Below are 18,469 nucleotides of genomic sequence, written 5' to 3'. Positions count from 1 at the left end.
AATATCGGTAACATGCAGTTCTTGTTACTTTTTTTTTATTTTATTCAGAAAGAATCCGTTCTTTTCTTTTTCAAAATACAAGTTAAATACTCACCAAAATGTGCATATTTATTTTGTATCCTGTTTCCCATCATTTTTGTAGTTGGTAGACTGCTTGGAATTTGCTCCCAGTTTTTAGGATAGTATATAACAAACATAAATAGTGCTACAAATAAGGTTATAAAATTACTTTGCATCTCCTTGAATGAATTACTTGTTTTTTCCTATAGGCTTAATAATTGAAATTTAAATACCCTTAAATTTTTACATTGTAATGCATATAAACCTGTTCCATAAGTCTTTTGAAACAGTCATTTATCAATGTGGTTTTTGTAGCTTTTTCTTGCAAGGATAGTGAGTTTAATCTTAATGCAAAATATTTTACCATTTTATTCTTGCTTAGAAGTTGCACTGAGTTTTCTGTCACTTCTAAACTCATTTGTTATCTATTTCTTGAATGATAAGCACAGTTGTTACTATGTGTAACCGTGTATATAACTCCTGTCTTAGAGGTTTAATTTTTATTCGGATGGATCTGCTACAGTAACTTAGGTGGAACATACACTGAGCCTTAAAATTAGCAAACTATTTCTAGCAAAGGACTTTTATTAATCATGCAAAAAAAAAAGAAAGTAAATCAACGATCTTCCCTTTTTTTGGAGCAGTGGTTCAAGACTGGACTTGATGCTTAGGGACATGGTTTAGTGGGTGACATTGGTAGTAGGGTGATGGTTGGACCAGATGATCTTGGAGGTCTTTTCCAACCTTAATGATTCTATGATTCTGTCTTTCTTTTTAAACATAGAACTGTCATTCACAGGTGTTTGCTTTTGAACCAAGTTTTTTCAGTCCAGACGCACAATGTTTTTCCACAAGCCCTACTCTTATATTCTCTTTTTATCATTTTTTCCCAGCTTCTGACATTGATTTTTTGTTAATATTTGAGTAATATTTGAAGTGAGGCTGTTCAGACAAGTCCAGTTGTTTTTCCCCTTGCTTGTACCTTCTTGATACCTTCCTCATTCTTAATGCTTTCCCCATTCCACTTTTATTTAAATTGTAGCTTTTTCTCCAGCTCTTACTTTGGTCACTCACAGTTCCTTTTGTAATTTGCCATCCCTCCATTCATCACCATCATTTTGAAATCTCCTGTCCTGACAAAGTGTAGATAGCAGGAAATTGTTTTCTTCGTTCCTGTTCTCATTGCTAGAGCCTTTCATATTTTCTGCCAACAAACCCACAAAGAAGGATAATGCTGCATCCTGCTTACTGCTCGCCTCTTTGCTTCCCCCTTTGTATGTTTAGAAAGTAAAATAACTCGGAAGCCTTTGTTGTGTTGTTTCTGCTTTCTGTATTATGGAGCGGTCACTGTAGGATATAAGATTTGCACTCCTGTGCCTAGTGGGAAGGAATTTGCAGGGAATTCTCTTATATTTGCTATTGGAAAGTTCAGCTTTCTAGACCAGTGGAGCCTCCCAGCTGCAAAGCTGTTTCTTCAAGTAGTCGACTGCACACTGGTGATGGAGCTTTGCTGTAAATTAGAAATGTTTTCAATGCAATCAGCAGTAAAACTGAACTTGTTTATCAGGGTGATGTGGCATTCAGAAATGAAACCTAAAGAATATAGCAGGCAGCTCTGGGAGGGAATTGTATCAGGTACGTTAACAAAAAACTGTTGCCAGTAGCAGTGATTTTAATTTATTGAAAACCTTAGGTATGGTAATTATTGTGTTTCTTACTTGATTATCAAACCATTAAAATTAAATTTCATGACAACCCTCATTTATGCGTAAATCACTTCATAATTTATGGTAATAGATGTTATCTCGTTATGTGCCTCAGGATATCTCATTTTGCACAACATCCCCTGCATTACCTTTGCATTTCCATTCTGTGCACAGTATGTCTGGCAGTCCGGAATGGCAAACATCATCATCAGCGTGAGATTTATCAAGGTGATGGTCTGAGTTAGATGAATCCTCTCATATATCTTTGTGGTGCAACACAACGGAGGTTTGAGAGACTTTTATGTACATGCGACTCCACAGTTGGAGGCCACAGATATAACACATTTAGATGTTGGAGGTTTTGGATGGCTTTGGCCTTGGTGTGAGGGCTGTGAGTATTAAGGCTTTGAACTGCAGGGGAGTAGGACTGGGTGAGGAGTTGAGAAGTGAAGAACAAACAGCACCTGGGTAAGAACAGGCTGGGAAAAAAGGGTCAAACACTGCCAGTGATGGAGGAGCTGCAAAGGATCAGGCAACAGAACGAAATCCAAAAGTTTTTGAGACCTGTATTTCCTTGTGAATAGGAAATACCCCTTGAAGCTGTCGGATAGATGTATCACTGCTACAGGCCATCATAAATGAGGGCATCCTCGTATTGGTCATCCAAGTAGCAGAGAAATACTACAGCAGCAAAGTCAATAATCAGAAATTAAGAATTGCAAACCAGACTTCTTTTTGTGTAGCCAGTTCATGCCCTTTAGCAGGGCTATAGGGCTAAATGAGTGAGCTTTTGTGTAAATACTCACTAAAGTCAAGCAGGACTTTTATCAATTTTGATGAATGAACTTTTGTATGTATTGACTCAGCTATTTTTAAAAACTTTTTTTGTTAAATTCTATTGACAATCAAAAAATAAAAACGATTTTTATTTGTATACCCGTCATCATACAGTATGGTGGTTTTTGTCCATGAAAAATACGGTTATGTAAAAAATTCTTTGTGTGCATACTTAATGAGCATTGGCCATTGACTACTGCTTAGTTAAATACGTTGGTTAATTGAGCTGTGAAGTCTGTGAATATCTGATTAGACCTAATTCGCTAAATGTTGAGTTTGAGGAAGTGGCATTACTCTGGAAACGGGTTATCAGACTGGTGTTAAATACTTGCTGTCTTTTTTAGAACTGTTTATAATAAATGTGAACTAAGTTATCAATGTTTCAATGAAACCTTTCAGTTGAATGGAAGTGTTGTATATTGCATTTTCGGTAGAAAACATTTGGAAATAAGTCTTCTTCCAAAGGGTAGGAGAATTTAAAAATTCTTACCATTTCTAACCCGTCAGTAAGTTCCCTTAATAGATGTATTGTCTATGTGTAAGTAAATCATGCTTGTTATTACTCACAGCTGCTAAGTCAATGTTTAATTTGTGCTTTTGATTGTGACAGGGCATGTTTGTCTGTATGAGAGATTAATTATGTCTTCCTTATGTTGCTGTTATAGTTTGTTTTTTAAGGACAAAGCCACTATGATTAAGGCCTTGCTGTCATCAAGGGAAGCTAAAACTTCACAGCAGTTTCCCCAGCTCTTCACATTAAAAACAAGGCAAGCTGGAAGTTTTTGAGGACGCTTCAAGCTGATTTTAAAAAATACCAAAGGTTGTAATAGCCAAAACATAAAAAATCACCTACTGTTTTCAGGGTAATAGTTTTTGTTTCCTTGACAGTTGTGAAATACATAGTTAAGATGGTTAAGGCTTGCAATTTTTGTTTATTTATTTTTACTAATACCAAATATTAACTTGGGTAGGGAGCGGTGATGTGTTTAGCACTGCTCAGATCAATATCATGGTCCACTTTTAATGTTTATATTTATTTCAAAGCACAAAAATTGGAGATTTTACATAAAAGATCTGCAAAAATGATAGGTTGGCAAATAATAAGGAAATACAGAGAAATAAAGGGCATAATAAAGAGAAACTTAAATTTGGGTTGCTTTATGGTTAAAGCACTGAAGAAATCCCTTCTGTGAACGGGACCTGCTTCTCTGGTAAGGTGTGAGGGTGTGGTGGGTGATATCACACGATGGTTGCGAGTCCTCCATGGTGCTGCAAAAAAACAAATGTGATCAGAAAACAGAACAGGCAAATATAAATATGGAACCATAGTTGATAATTACAACATTTCTGGCCACACCTATGTAAGAAAGATGAGATCACTTAGAAGATGCAGGTAACTGGTCGAAGTGATGTAGACCTAGAATTCAGTTTGATAAAAGCAGTAAAAGTTAAAAGGCTTTATTAATGTGTTCTGCGAATCTGGGGACAAATACGGGCTTTCTTTTAAATGTCAGGGGAGGTGAGAACACCAGGAAAAACTTGGCTTTGAGCTATCTATGAATAAAGCTAGAAATGAAGAGACTTCCAAGCCTCAGACATCAGATCATCAACCAGTTTTCCTTGCTGAGAAGTAGAGGCAAAGGACCTGGCTTTGTCTAAGGTGTCCTCAGCTGAATGGCTAAAGACCTGCCTGCAATTGCTGCACCTTCCAACAGGAAGACTTTTTCAAGTGCTGTGTTCCCGTAATTGTCGATGAGAAAACATCGACATCTCTTTCTTAGGATCAACATTTGAATTTAGCATTTCTGTTTTTGTCAAAACCGCAATAATTTGGAACACAGATAAACCCCCTCTTGTCTAGTTGTTACCGAGAGAGGTACCTTTAGGTAGTCTTTCTTATATTTGTCTACTCCAAGGCTGTTTTCTTCCTTCAGCCTCATTTGAAAATCTCATTGTATTGACTTCAGCAACTGGAGGATGCTATGCTGGGTAGGCAACTGTTTCGGTGTTGTATGACTCCTCATAAGGTCTTTTTGCTATTCCCACTTTCTCAAAAGTAGGTGTAAGCGATTTGACTGCTTTTCTAAGTGAGCGACAAACCAGCTGTATCTAGCCTGCATGGCAGTTTTTCTAACATCTTTGAACATTGACTTGACCTTAAGAGACCAAATTTACGCTGTTTCTAATATTTTGTGTGTACTCAGCTAGGGGAACAGGAGGTTTGTGAGTGCAGGCTAAGTTTGTCTCTGACAGGATTTATTAACTTTAATATGGTATAGCATAAACATGGTTAGATAGGTTGGCCACTATACAAAATATCACTCAGGTATTGTATGAGTTTTTTATCCTAGTTTTAGATGATCTGTAAATTAATCCAAATCTGATATTTATCGTTATTTATGCCTTAAATCATAAGTAGGGCACTGGTTGTAGGAAACGAGGGTTCAGAAAAATCTCTCTTGAAAAAAGAACAATTGATTTCAGAATTCAGGTTTAGATTTTTATTTTTTATTTTTTTTGGTAAAGGAGCATTTTTGTAGGAGAAGCCAGGGTTTTTCCTGTCTTCGTTTCATCAATACTTGGGAAAAACCCTTCATTTATTGAAATTTGTGGATGCTAGATGCTTAGAGAGGGAAACAGAATTTGGTCCTTAGTAACTAGCATCTAAGTGGAGGCATCAAACAAAGTACATGTGTATGAAGAAAAAGACTGAAGTGCTAGTACTTTTTCATTTATTTTTCATTTTTGTGCAAGATATGTGGGGAGAAAAGGGAAGAATGCAAGAAAATTCGTAATTCGAAGTACTTCTTTTGGTAGATAAGAATGGATCAAAAAGCTAAACAGGAGAAAAATACTGCTTCCTGTAAATCAAATTGTGCTTGCTCTTAATTCGCACATGTTGATGCCTATAGGTTTGTATTGTGGTTTTAGAAAGACCATGTTTCAGCACTGAGGGATGATGGAAAAAAGTGGAATTGAAGGCTGACCATTATGAGCCTTTCACTAGAAATTAGTCCGCTCATTAAATGAAAAACAGCAATATCCATGGGAAGGAATGAATCCATGGAAAAAAACTGGGTTGTCTATTCTTGTTTTTTAGTGGATTTTCTACTTGAAGGAGAAGGGTCAGTAGTGTTAACAAACATTGTTTTTTCTACCAAAGTTTGTCACTAATTCTGTGAGATGGAAAGTTAATCAAAATTTGTATTTTGTCCTGAACCTACTCAGTAGTGAGCACAACTCAGATAGGTCGTTGCTGTCTCTCACCCTATAGTTCTGTGTTTTCACGCATCAAATTTTCATGCGTGTATTTATGTACTATTACAGTGAAGTCCAAGTTAGAAACCTAGGTGTGAAAGAAATGATGATAGACAACCATTAAGAAAAAAGAGACGCCATCTGGACGAGCCCTGATGGGTAGGGAGGTATGTATCTGCAGCTCTACTAATGTAGTTCACACAACCCCAAATCCTGTCAGATTTACCTTATGGAGTAAACTCAAGGTAGGCTGCAAATGTTGTTATTGAAGAGATTATTTCTTGATTCTTTCCAACCTAGTTGAACACAACACTACCTAAGCTATGATGGGCAAAGGAAACAGCCTGGATCAGAGCAGGTTTGTAAAAAAAAATAAGTATTTCTTGTATGCTGTTGGGCTGCAGACGTGAATCTTGTGGCCGATTTCCAGGTTAGCTGTGCTTTGAGTGAGGGTTTGAACCGCTTGTCCTCCAGAGGTCCCTTCCAACCTAAAATATTCTTCGATTTGAAAATCTGCCTGCTCATTGGAAACTTGCTTGTTCTTCCCAAAGCCAACAGTGTTATGTTGTTCCTGCCAGGCAAGCGCCCATATGACTTGGTTCCTCTATAACTTTCTCTTGTCCTCTACGACTTTGTCTTACCAACATTTGGCCTATTCTGTCATTATTATTATTGCTTCCAGAGGATTAATCCCTTTCCTTACCCTTTCTTCCTTTATTTTTCATCTGTAACAGAAGGCATAGTGCCAGTTTACATTTAAAGCTCTTGGCCTCCAGACCAGTATTACTTTAAGTAGTCTGTTATTGAAAGTAGCGTGCGTTTACACGGTCCTGCTTTGTATGTCTGATTACTTCTTATTTTATTTGGAGACTTGGAAATACAGAGGGAAGGATATCTTGATGTAGAACCTTTATAGGTTGTAGGTTCAAGCTGTGAAGGGAACTGAATAGTTTTTGTCCATTTCCTAATTAACCATCATATCCATTTTTAGGGGAAAACACATTTCAGGACATTTTTATTCTTGCTGCCAGTAGAGGAGGGAGCATTTGGGTGCAGGTACAGCTCTAGGTCACACCTAGCTCCAGGTCACATCGATGTCTATAGTTAAATAGATGAATTTAGCCTATGGCACTGCCTGTATTTAGGAGCACTTGCTGTGTTTTGTGGCAGTGGTGACATGGTGACTGCGTTAATGGGATGAAAGAAGATTGTCTTGAATGGCTGCCAGTTAGTCTGGTTTAACAGCCAAAGGATTTATTAAAGTTGCACTTCAGTGTTGCACTGATTTGGCTTTCTGCCTGCTCTCTGATCTTCTGCAAAAGATCACGATGGTATGGCATAGGCTTCCTGAAGTTGGAAATGAAAATACCCAATTCCTATTAATTTATTTTAGATGATCAAAAGTGTAATTAAAATAGCTGTTTTATGAGTCTTTCCTTCAAAGAGAAAAGTCAATCAGAATTAGTGCCTCAGTAGTTTGAATTTATTCTTCAGTCTTGACATCCATTTCCTTCATCCTTCATTATCTGGAGCCAAAAGCTAAAATAATAATCTGAAGAAGTCTGAAAGATGCTGTGTAAATGCTCTGTTGTATAAAGCCTCTTTTTTACGATGTTTCCATTTTCCTGTCATAGAGGTGTTTTCAGAACTTTGAAACAGAGTCTTTATTTTCTCTTTTTTTATCCTTTTAATGCAATTTTTACCCTTCAGAAAGTTAGAACAATCCTTTCTCACCCCACTGAAAAATACCCAGTGCTTTAAGAAAGAAGGCCAAAATAAGATCATGCAAGACAAAATAGCTGTCATGTTGTATCACAATATTTGCTTATGCTGATACTTCCACAAGTGAATTTGATTAAATAGCAGTAACAAAACCTGATTTCTTGGCTAAGAGTTTCAAATGCATTCATTTCAGGTACCGTCAGCTTCAGTATTAATCTGTCTGTAAGATTGCCGTCCCTGGCAGTCACTGGAGAAGCTACGTGAAGTCTTGGCAGGCAGCGGCGTGTGAAGTCCAATATCTTCCCTTATTTTTGTTCACTTAGTCTCTCCACTCCAGCTCACCCTTTCAGTGGCTGGGTCTTCCCAAGGGAGATGTCCCTCTTGGTGGCTTGGTACGCTCTCAGTCAACAACGTGGCCTTCAAAGCACATTTGCTCAGTTTTGGAAAATGCATACTGCTTCTAATTTGTTTCCTTACAGTTGGAAAGGGCAGTAAAAATGAAAAATTCTGCTCTAGCTTTGGATTTTTAAAGAGTAATAGTCGGTTCTCAAATTAAATCACTGGAGTAGTTTAATTTTCTGTCCCTCAGAAGGAGCGTTACTGAAGGTAGAGTAACTCTAAATCAGAATCCCGTGGTGCTGTCATTTCTGTCTAGTGCTGTAGGTGTGTTTAAAGCCTCCATATCTGCACTTTTAAAATTACTCCTTGTCTTACATAGTGCTTTCGGGCTATGAAAGATGGCAACATTTTGGAAACACTCCAGATTTGACGTGTTGAGTCGTGAGTACGTACCCTCGGGGAACTTGTAAAGAAGGTTAATTACAGGTTTCTTTCCATTTTTTCTGTGTACATCTGCACTGGATAAGTGTGCTGAATTGGAAAAGAGTAAACATGTTTTTAAGCATGGAAGTTGTAGCTCATAAATCCATTTAAGTTCTGTTAAGGCATTAACAAGCTTGTGGGTAAGAAAGATCTAATTAATGTAACTGTTGGCATATGACAACGTTCCTCACCAAAGGCTGATAGAGAATCTGAGCTGCTGTGAGATAAGAAATGAGAGTTATTAATTGGTTAAGAGAAAGGTGACAGAGGAGTGAATAATCGTTTTGTTAATTGTAGAAGTAAAGTCATCGTTGGAGTCCTTCTGCGATCCATGCTGGGCCCTGTGCTGCTCAGCCTTCGTGGAAACTGAGTGGGAAAAGGAGCGAGCATGGGGCTGGGAAGTGCCCTGCGAGTAAATCGTGGGCTGTAGAGTGGGAGGCCAGCTGCAAGGAATTACAGAAGGATGAGGTGATAAAATAGCAGATGAAACTCAGAGTTAATAAATCCAAAGTGATGAGCAGGGTGGAAAAAGAATCCAAACTTTAAATAGTGAATAGCTTCAAATAGCCCAGATGAGCTGTCTTTCACCTCTTAGGAACTGGATGTGGATTTTAATACATACATCTATGAAAACCTCTGCTCAGCATTCAGTAGGAGTTGAATACAAACCAACCATCCTTTTAAACAGACATTGTATCAGCACGTGCTAGGGTATTGTCACTTCTCTGGGAAATTATTTCCCACTGAAATTATATTTTTTAAATCCAGAATGCCTTTGTGTCGCACATAAATATTTCATCACCATTTGGAATAGAATTTTTTCTTGGGGGTTGACAACTCATGAACTGTACTGTATTTTTTTGGTTCCTTTCTTTAAAGTTTATAATCCTTCCAGTGTTAAGAAGCATTATCACATTGTCTCATTCAAGTATAAAAGCAATTCTTCAGCAGCTTCATTTCGTACTTTGGGAAGATTAAACTTTCTAAAAATTGTACTTCTTTCTGAAAATTGAATTTCACTCTAGGCCAGTTGTTCTTAATTTGAAAAGAAACATGGCTGAAAGCATTCATTGTATCTGTAATTTGACCTTGTTTTCTACACATTCTGCAATATTGTACCATATTCTGAGACTGTATGGTGATGATTGTCTTTTTGAAATTCTGTTTTCCTGGTATGAGTACACTAATCCTCTAACGTGTTTATTTATAAATAAAAACCTTTAATATACCTAAATGTTGGGTTTATAAAATAGGAATGTCCAGTCAAAGAGTTTAAACTAAATATTCATGCTTTTCTTTATCAATACCTCTTTTTGTAGTCTTTTCTTTATTCTAACATTTAATACCTCTTTCTTTCTGTTCTACTGATACCTCCGCTATTGGCATCTTAATAGTTCTTGTTTAATGCTATTTACAACTAGTGGATTGAAATGGGTGGAAATTACACATAGTCCCATGCTTATCTCAGGTTGCTGAGTATATTCGGGTGGATTAACCTGGTCGTTCCTTGGACTGGGACGTCCATCATCCATGCAGCAGAGGAGCACATCTGAGAAAGCTCACTGAAGTTAATGTTAACAAGTTCTTCGCCAGACTGCGTGGTAGGAAGAGCATAGAGAAGTGTAGATGCTATTAGACTTGAGAACAAAATAAAAAATAAAGCAAGCTGGCACACATCAGAAATGGAAGAATGAATTATAAAAGTTAATTCAAACTCAATACCGTGAAACAATTGGTAGTTTTTTTATTTTTAATTTTTACAATTGTGGGATTGAGGTTTTTCTGTCAGCTGTAACTGTTGGTAAGGTGGTTAAGTGGAAACTGGTTTAATGATTCTTACTCTCACAAACTAAATTATGTCTTGGTGAAGGTTTTGCTGTGTCACCAGATCTCTTCCTGACTTCTGCTCTGAAGCTTTCCGGAGCATTCTGACACATGCAGTTGATTCCAGATTTGCACTGCTGAAGTGCAGCTTTAAGGAGAGGAGCGGGGAGTGGGTTGGAGCGTATTTATATGAGATTATTTGGGGATGGAATAGAGATTTTTCTCACTGATGGCAGATATGCTTTCAGATTTTTCAAATATTCTAAGGTATTTCTGGTCCCCAGTTGTCTATTCTCTTCTTTCAGAGTCACCTTTGCCATGAAATGTGCTGTTGCCAGTCAGCTATTCACAAGTCTGTCCTTCAAGTGAGAGGGGAAAAGCAGTGTACAAACAGGAACAGCAACCTTTAACATTTTTTTGAATCGGTTGAAAGTATTACAGGTTACATGACAAAACTAAAAATTGCAGTTTGGATAAATTCAGGTATGTCTTGAAACTAGATCCACCTGGTATAACAGAATAGAGTTTGACCAGAGATTTAGTTTGGCTGCATGCCACAATTAAAATACAATTAAAATCATTTTTCCTCTATGTAAGTCTTCAGGAACGAATTTGGTTTTGGAAAGAATCTACTGAGTCATTGTTTGCAAGAGGTATTTTTTTTTTCTCTCTAAATTGTTTCAGCTTAACCGTTTACCAGGTCATTTGTATTTTTTTCTGAAATGTTTATTCTTTGACTATTTTTTTTTTCAGTTCCAATTGCAATGTATGTCAACTCCACAGAGCGCATGGCAGTATGTTAATTCTCTTAATAGGTTCTGTGAAGCACGTGTTATAAAATCCTGGCCATGGATGCATCTCAGCTAGAATCTTTCCCTTTGATTAATGAGGCCCCAGCATCTCAGGTGATCACCAAACTTTCCTTCCAGGTTTACATGCATCAGAGAACCTTTGTTGTCAGCCTTATCTTTTATATCAAAAAGGTGTTAACGAGTTTTACGTCTCCCAGTGAGTTGGCAGAGCTTTGGCAGCTTCAAGGAGGTCTAACACCTGCTAATGCCAGTGCAAAAGCTTGGCAGGACCACATTTAACCTACTTGAATCCCGTACTGCCTTTGATCAGTTCGTTGTACTGTGTCTTGAGTGCTTAATTTTAGGAGATTTATTACTTAAAGATTTTAGTATTTAATTCAAAATGTATAAAATGAAAGCTGCCTGTTTGGGATTGATAAATGATCAAGTACAGTTTGATAATGATAATTATGATGATAATGATAATTCACGGCACTTTCTGAGCTCTGAAAGAAGACCCTTGTAATAGGATTCTTCAGGTTGGTGTGAACGAAACCAGACTGGATCAAGAAGAAGCTTCAAATGGTGTAGAGAACAAGGTTTCAGGGAACATACCTGCATTGAAAGTGGGGTAAGAGCAGTAAATGACAGTTTGTATAAACCAGCTGCATCCGTGTGATCCTGGCGTAGCTGAAATACCTCTTTCAGCTGGACCAGGTTTTGAGAATGGTAGCGTATTAGAACAAGCCTTTCCATCCAATCCTGTAGTTAGTGATGCTAAATCAAGGAGTTGCGGCTGCACACACTTTGCTATTTCTCACAATCCTGAAAAATAAACTATTAGGATGATTTACTATGTTTTAAGGCCCTGATGCGAACTGTATTATTCCACGGGTGTTATAGTGCCAAGTTAGTGGAGGCTTGTCTTTAAGAAAGGAGTATGTGGTGGCAGTGACAGTCCACGTTTGTGATGGTTTTTCATACATACTGGAAGTGGAAGTGGACTTTGTGTATAAAATAGAGAAACCTCTGGTTTTAAAGCTGTTCACGCTGAACCCTTGTTTGTGTGTATTTGGAGAAAATACCAAAACTACATCTGAAATAATTTCCAACTATATTCTGTAAAAATAACAGATGAACAGTGTTAACAAAGCAGGCAGATTTTAATGAATGTATGTCTTAGTTTCACAACGCCTGTCTCTTGCAGACAATGGAACTGTATTTTTTAATTGTAGGGCCTGTGACTGTATCTTTGGGGTACCTGCGTGAAGCGTTTCACATCTTGCTGCTTTGTACACGTTGCGAGCGAAGTTTATTTTGCAAAAAGTAGGCAAAATGTGGGTTACGGCTGTAAATGCAATCTGTTCAGTTTGAATAAAGCTTACATTGAGGTCTTAACAGTTCAGTGACTGGAGGAGTGGTAAGAGAATACAAAATTAGAAAATTACACATAATAAAGCTACTTGAGTAGTAGTTTATTTTCCTGCTGCTCTTTGAAGAAAAGGGGGCAGGGAGGAAAACAGTATCTTTAAACAGCCTGCCAGGCTGCTGCTGCATCTAGTTCCTTGTGTGACAGATACTGCATTTCTCATTAATGGTACCTTGCAAGTGCCTCTGGTTGCCATAGGAACTATCTCTGAGCCCTATACATTAAATTTATCCTGACAAAGGTTATTGTGGCACTTCTTACTAATTGGCTTTTTTTTTTTTTTCCTGCTATTTTTAACTCGTCGCCTCCCTGTGTGTTTCAGTTACACATCCTAAATGAAATGAATGGGCAGAAGGGCTGCAGGTGAGGAAATGCTGTGCAGGGCAGGGCTAATGTGGCAGCCAAGCTCCGGGTTTTGGTCTTCAGTGCTTGGTCAGAAAAATCTAAATCACAACTTGCAGTGGGAAATCAAATGTTATCTGTTTTGTCCTTCAAATGGTTTGGTATAAAATAATCTAGCCGCTCTTGAAACATGGTTTTGGTGCGTGCAGGCTGCTAATATTGTTTATCACCAAATATTAGTCATGTTGTTTATTACCAGCTATTACGACCAGCAGAAATACAAGAAAGTAAGCCATATCCTGAAGAGCTGAAAAGCTAATTTAAAGTAAGACTCCAATAAACAGAAGATAGCCCAATAAGGGGAATTAGCCTTGTGCTATATTGGCACCTGGGACAGGTCCTATATTAGTACAAACGCAGTTACCTGGCGTATGCTGGTACAGCAGGTTGAATTAAAAGTTATACATAGACTGATGATATCATTGTTTAATTTCCTGTACGTGTTTTAGAAGACTACTGCTACAACGTTTTCAATGGCTAGGTACTCTCAAATTTAATTGCGTGATTGACTTCAGTTACATTTTCCAGGCTCAGTATTGAGACAGCAAAGAAGTGACTTGATGAGCAGTCCCACAGTATGCATTTAACGGGTACAGAGCATCAGAGAAGAAAAGTTGTAGGTAAAATTGGGGGGTTGTTAAGCACCGTGACTTTTTACAGTGTGGAAAGAATAGTCCAATTCTGCTGATCAGCAAGAAGTGTGATTACAGCTGTGATAAGATACAAAAACGTGGCCATAAAGAAGGCAACATGACAGGAGTGGATCACACCGTGCCATTAGAGGAAGGGGAGGGAGGGGCAGAGGATTCTAAACCCTTCAGTAAGGTGAAGGAGACGGATGCACATTCAGCCCACTTTTACACTCGACCGATTTCTGGGGCAGAGTTCACCCAGAGGAGCAGGCAGCAGTCATTTCACTGCCCGCTTTCTTTCCAGCCATATGAGAAGGAGAAACGTGCTTAAAGCTGCCCAGCCTTTAAACACTGAACTTTCTGGTGTTAATACATTTCAATACTGATGTAGACCAGAATTTGAGCTTAGGGCGCAGCAAACTTAAAAAGAGTTAGAAACGCAGAAGTTAGAAATGTTTGTTTACAATTGATTACTTCTGAAACATTAAGAGTAGTGCATTTAATTGCCTTGAAGCCCAGAAATACATCCACCTTTTAGAAACTTTAGAACTTCTTAGAAAGTTTTCTTTCTATGCTTTGTCAGAATGAATTTACAAGGACTATAAATTCATGTCTGGGAATGGGAATTTGCTACAAGAGCTAGTAAAGTCCCCATGGAAATCTGAAGGAAATGGAAGGACATTTGGGAATTATATCACAGAATCACAGAATCGTCTAGGTTGGAAGAGACCTCCAAGATCATCTAGTTCAACCTCTGTCCTAACACTAACAAGACCTCCACTAAACCATATCACTAAGGACTACACCTACTATAGGACTACACTACTATATACCTCATCAAGTGCTATGCAGGAGTATGTTTCATTCAGTATTGCTTTTTGTGATGTGTAACTTTGACCAGAAGCTTCTTGTTCCATATAAAAGCAAAATGGAAAGCTCTAGAAGATCGGCATTGACTTTCTTTTTTTTTTTTTTTTTTTAGTTTTCCTCCTTCAGCTTGAAGGAGAAGGTGGAAGACAAACCTCATTCTCCTAGGTGTTTGGTGCTACAATTCCTAACACTGTTGAATTTTCTAGATTTTCCTTTGTTCATCGCTTGGTCTGTCTGCACAGACTTCAGAACTGATATCTGCTGGTTTTCGGAAACTTCAGTCATTCAATGTAACAGGTAGTGAACTGAAGTAACAAAGTCTGTCTCACGTGTTTTTTTTTATCCATATGCTAAAGTACATTACAAAAGAGGTGTGTGTTGTGATTTGGGGCCCGAGAGACAGAACAGTAAGCGTTTTTCTGGCTGTCACTCAGCAGGAAAGTGCCAAGAGCAGAAACACAATCTGCCTTGCTGGGTTTGCTGTAGCCGTTGCTTTTCAGTGCTGAGTGCCCTGGCAGCAGCTGAGCATCTAATACCTACCTGAATATACGTATGCAGCGATTCCAAGCGCTGGGATGTATAAAGAGCAGCTTGAAGATTTTCAGAACTTTTTAGATGAAATACATCAGCACTAGTGGGCTGAAATGTAAATTGTAATTTTCTACGTGACTGTAAATCATAACAGCGGTAAAGACTTTTTTTTTCCCCTCTCCTGTGGTCAGCCTTGAAAATGCCAGAGCCCTACTGGAAATCTAAAATTAAATACGGAGGGAAGAAAACAGCATTCAAATGCTGTTATAATGTCTCAAGATTTTGAGGCATTTAAACCTAAATTTTATGTAGCAAATTACACTCATTTGCTGCGTAATTGAATTTCTAGCTGAACACCTACTGAAGAGTTTTTCTTCCCATGTTGACTTCTCTGTTGTGTTGACCATTAACCATAATTGTTGTTCCATCTCTTCTCAGTTCTACCCAGCAATTTTATATCTTTGTGTTGTTTATAAATTCATCGACAATGGGCTGTCTTTTTCCTGTGCGCATGTTCTCCCCAACACAAAGTGATTCTCATCAGTAATTAAGATTTATACTTGCTGCTGCAGGAATTACAAAAAATTAAGGAATAATACAGAATTAGGCAAAAAGAAGAAAAATATTAATTTAAGTTGCAGCAGTACATGTGTTCTCAGATCTTTCACTTTGGCATACCGAATGTATCTAATACAGCATAGATTTTTCATTATTGCAGGGGGGACTATAAAATATATTTCTGATCCTGTGGTAGAATATTTTATTGAATTTTGAATCACAGAATAATAGAATGGTTTGGGTTGGAAGGGACTTAAAGACCATCTAGTCCCAACCCCCTGCCATGGGCAGGGACACCTTCCACCAGCCCAGGTTGCCCAAAGCCCCATCCAGCCTAACCTTGAACACCTCCAGGGATGGGGCATCCACAGCTTCTCTTTTCTTCAGGAAAGACTGTTTCATCCTAAGATCACAGTCAGTGACTCGTGAAATACCACAGAAAAGAAGGAAATGAGAGAAACAAAAAGTTATCCATAGTAGTAATCTAGACTCTGGACTGGTTCCAGAAACGTGGCACAGTTTTGAAAGTACTGCTCTTTTCTTGACCAAGTAGGGGCTGGAGTATCTTAACTGGTGTACATACAAAACAGTGTTGGAGTTTGGATGTAGGGGGAGAGATTTTTAGCAAGAGTTGTGATACCACAACAGAAGACTGGGCTAGAGTGGAAACCTCATGAGACTACTTTTTACAAGAACATGGACCAAATTTTTGACAAGCTGAGGTGCTGCAGGTGGTGAAGAAAAATCTAAGGTAACAGCGAGTTTCAGTGGAGGTTAGTCATTTACCTGATTTTTAAAAGAATTTACATTTTAAAGAATTTAATTTTTTCAAAATCTGCCTTGCAGAGTGTATTAAATCTAAGTTCCAGATAACTAAGTGGACTTAGAAGCTGAGTGGATTACTCATGCAGTTAACACATTTCTCTGCCTTCTTGCCATCTGAATCCAATTTATGAGTGATTCACCATAAGAGGTTTGTGACAGCTCATGGAGGGTAATGGTCCAATAAAATCTGCCACCAAAAATAATTTGTTTGAAGTGACATTAAATTTTATCTTCATGCATTAAAATATAAATCACAATCTCATGACAGCTTGAGCCTTTCAATTTTTTTTTCCTTTGTATTATTAATGACAATAGAAATGGCTCAAATAATCAGGAAATTCATTTCAGACCATTTTGGGTTGGATGTTATTGCTCCATCAGAAATTTTCATGAAATATGTTTTCATGGAATCACAGGGTCCTTTAGGTTGGAAGGGATCTCTTGAGATCAGATAGTCCAACCCTACTGCTCAAGGAGGGCCACCCGAAACAGGTGCCCAGGATCGTGTCTAGTTGGCTTTTGAATATCTTTGAGGATGGAGATTGAACGACCTCCCTGGTTAACCTGTTCCAGTGCTTGGCTATCCTCAAACTGGGAGAAAATAAATAAATAAATGTTTTCTCATGTTCAGATGGAATTTCACATTTTTTAATGTGTCCAGTGCCTCATCCTGTTGCTGGGCACTAGTCGGAGGAGTCTGCCTTCCTCATCTTCATTTCGTTTTATCATGTATTTATACATGTTCGTGAGATTCTACCTGAACCTTCTCTTCTCCAGGCAGAACAGTCCCAGCTTCCTCAGCCCTTTCTTCATGTGAATGATGCTTCAGCCCCATGATCATCTTAGTAGCTCCATGCTGGACTTACTCCAGTAAGTCCGTATCTTTCTTGTACTGGGGAGCCCAGCAGCAGACCCAGTGCTGCAGATCCTTCTCAGCAGTGTTGAGTAAAGGGGAAGGATCATGTCCCTTGACCAGCTAACATGGAATTTGGGTTCATTTTCTCTACAGTTTTGTCATGCCACTGGGGAGAGAGCTCCTGTGACATATTGTGTGTTACGGCCTCTCCAAAGCACCTAAGTGGTGGGAAGAAAATCATGGATCTGGCCACCTCCAAAACACTTTACAAACCAACAGAATCAAGACTCAAGACTTAAATTAAAATTAGATCCAATTATTTTACTAAGAATTACCTAAATTCTGTAAAAGATAAGTAACTTTATGTGCTGTGAAGCAACACACGTGATTTTTTTTTTTCCTTCAGAAAGTTGAAAAATATTTCCAATATTATATTCAGTTTCTTTAAGCTGTTCTTCATCACTTTTTAAAGATGGCTTTGCTGGCTGTGCTGATAGGATATGAAATCTAGCCAGTCTTCCTGCCCAGATCCAGAAAATCAGGATTTCCTTTGCTTTTATCATGGCATTCATCTTAGTCACAGGTTTTCTTCACGCTAGCAAAGACACCTTACTGTTTTTCATCATCTAACGGGAAATTTTCATTGCGGTCATTTTTTCTAAAAATTTGTATTGGCATCTCGTGCAATTCTCCTTAATCCATTCTGTTCAGATCTGACCTGTCAGAGATTTGTACCTCACTGATTTGTAGATAATATGTGTATCACTTGGAGGTATGCTGGAGAATCGTAGAATCATTGAATGGGTTGGGTTGGAAGGGACCTTAAAGATCACCTAATTCCAACCCCCCTGCCATGGGCAGGGACACCTCCCACCAGCCCAGGTTGCCCAAAGCCCCATCCAGCCTGGCCTTGAGCACCTCCAGGGATGGGGCATCCACAGCTTCTCTGGGCAGCCTGTGCCAGAGCCTCTCCACAAATTTCCTCCTAATATTTAATCTAAATCTATCCTCCTTTAGTTTAAATCCATTCCCCCTTGTCCTATCCTCCCTGACAAAGAGTCCCTCCCCAGCTTTCCTGTAGCCCCCTTTATGCACTGGCAGGCTGCTGTAAGGTCTCCCCAGGGCCTTCTCTTCTCCAGGCTGAACAACCCCAACTCCCTCAGCCTGCCTTCACAAGAGAAATAGGAGAAAAAATCAGAAGTTAGTTGTTCAGTTCCGATTTTTTTTTAATGCTATACGGTAATCAGAAACTAATTAGAGGTTCGTAACTGAGAGATTTATTAAACGTGCATACATTTGTAATTTTCAGATAGTGGCTGCATTTGCGATTGATGTATGATCTGTGA

General features: G+C 38.4%; 1 protein-coding gene across 8 annotated transcripts in view; it reads left to right on the top strand.

The window, feature by feature from the left end:
* The window catches only part of TRAPPC9 (trafficking protein particle complex subunit 9), a 465,357-nt gene that overhangs the window by 161,442 nt on the left and 285,446 nt on the right, over nt 1-18,469 (top strand). Inside the window, exon 20 of one of the 8 annotated variants that reach the window (XM_040547351.1) lies at nt 1,941-2,577. The exons of the other annotated variants lie outside the window; for them this stretch is intronic. Within the exon in view, the coding sequence (XP_040403285.1) occupies nt 1,941-1,983 (43 nt within the window). The 3' untranslated portion in view covers nt 1,984-2,577. Of the gene's footprint in view, nt 1-1,940; nt 2,578-18,469 lie in introns of those variants that run through there. 8 annotated transcript variants of the gene reach the window in all.

Source organism: Cygnus olor, chromosome 2 (genome assembly GCF_009769625.2).
Source record: "Cygnus olor isolate bCygOlo1 chromosome 2, bCygOlo1.pri.v2, whole genome shotgun sequence".
NCBI classification, from domain to species: Eukaryota; Metazoa; Chordata; class Aves; order Anseriformes; family Anatidae; genus Cygnus; species Cygnus olor.
Note: the sequence above shows the minus strand (reverse complement) of the source record. Positions and strands in the feature narration are given on the sequence as shown.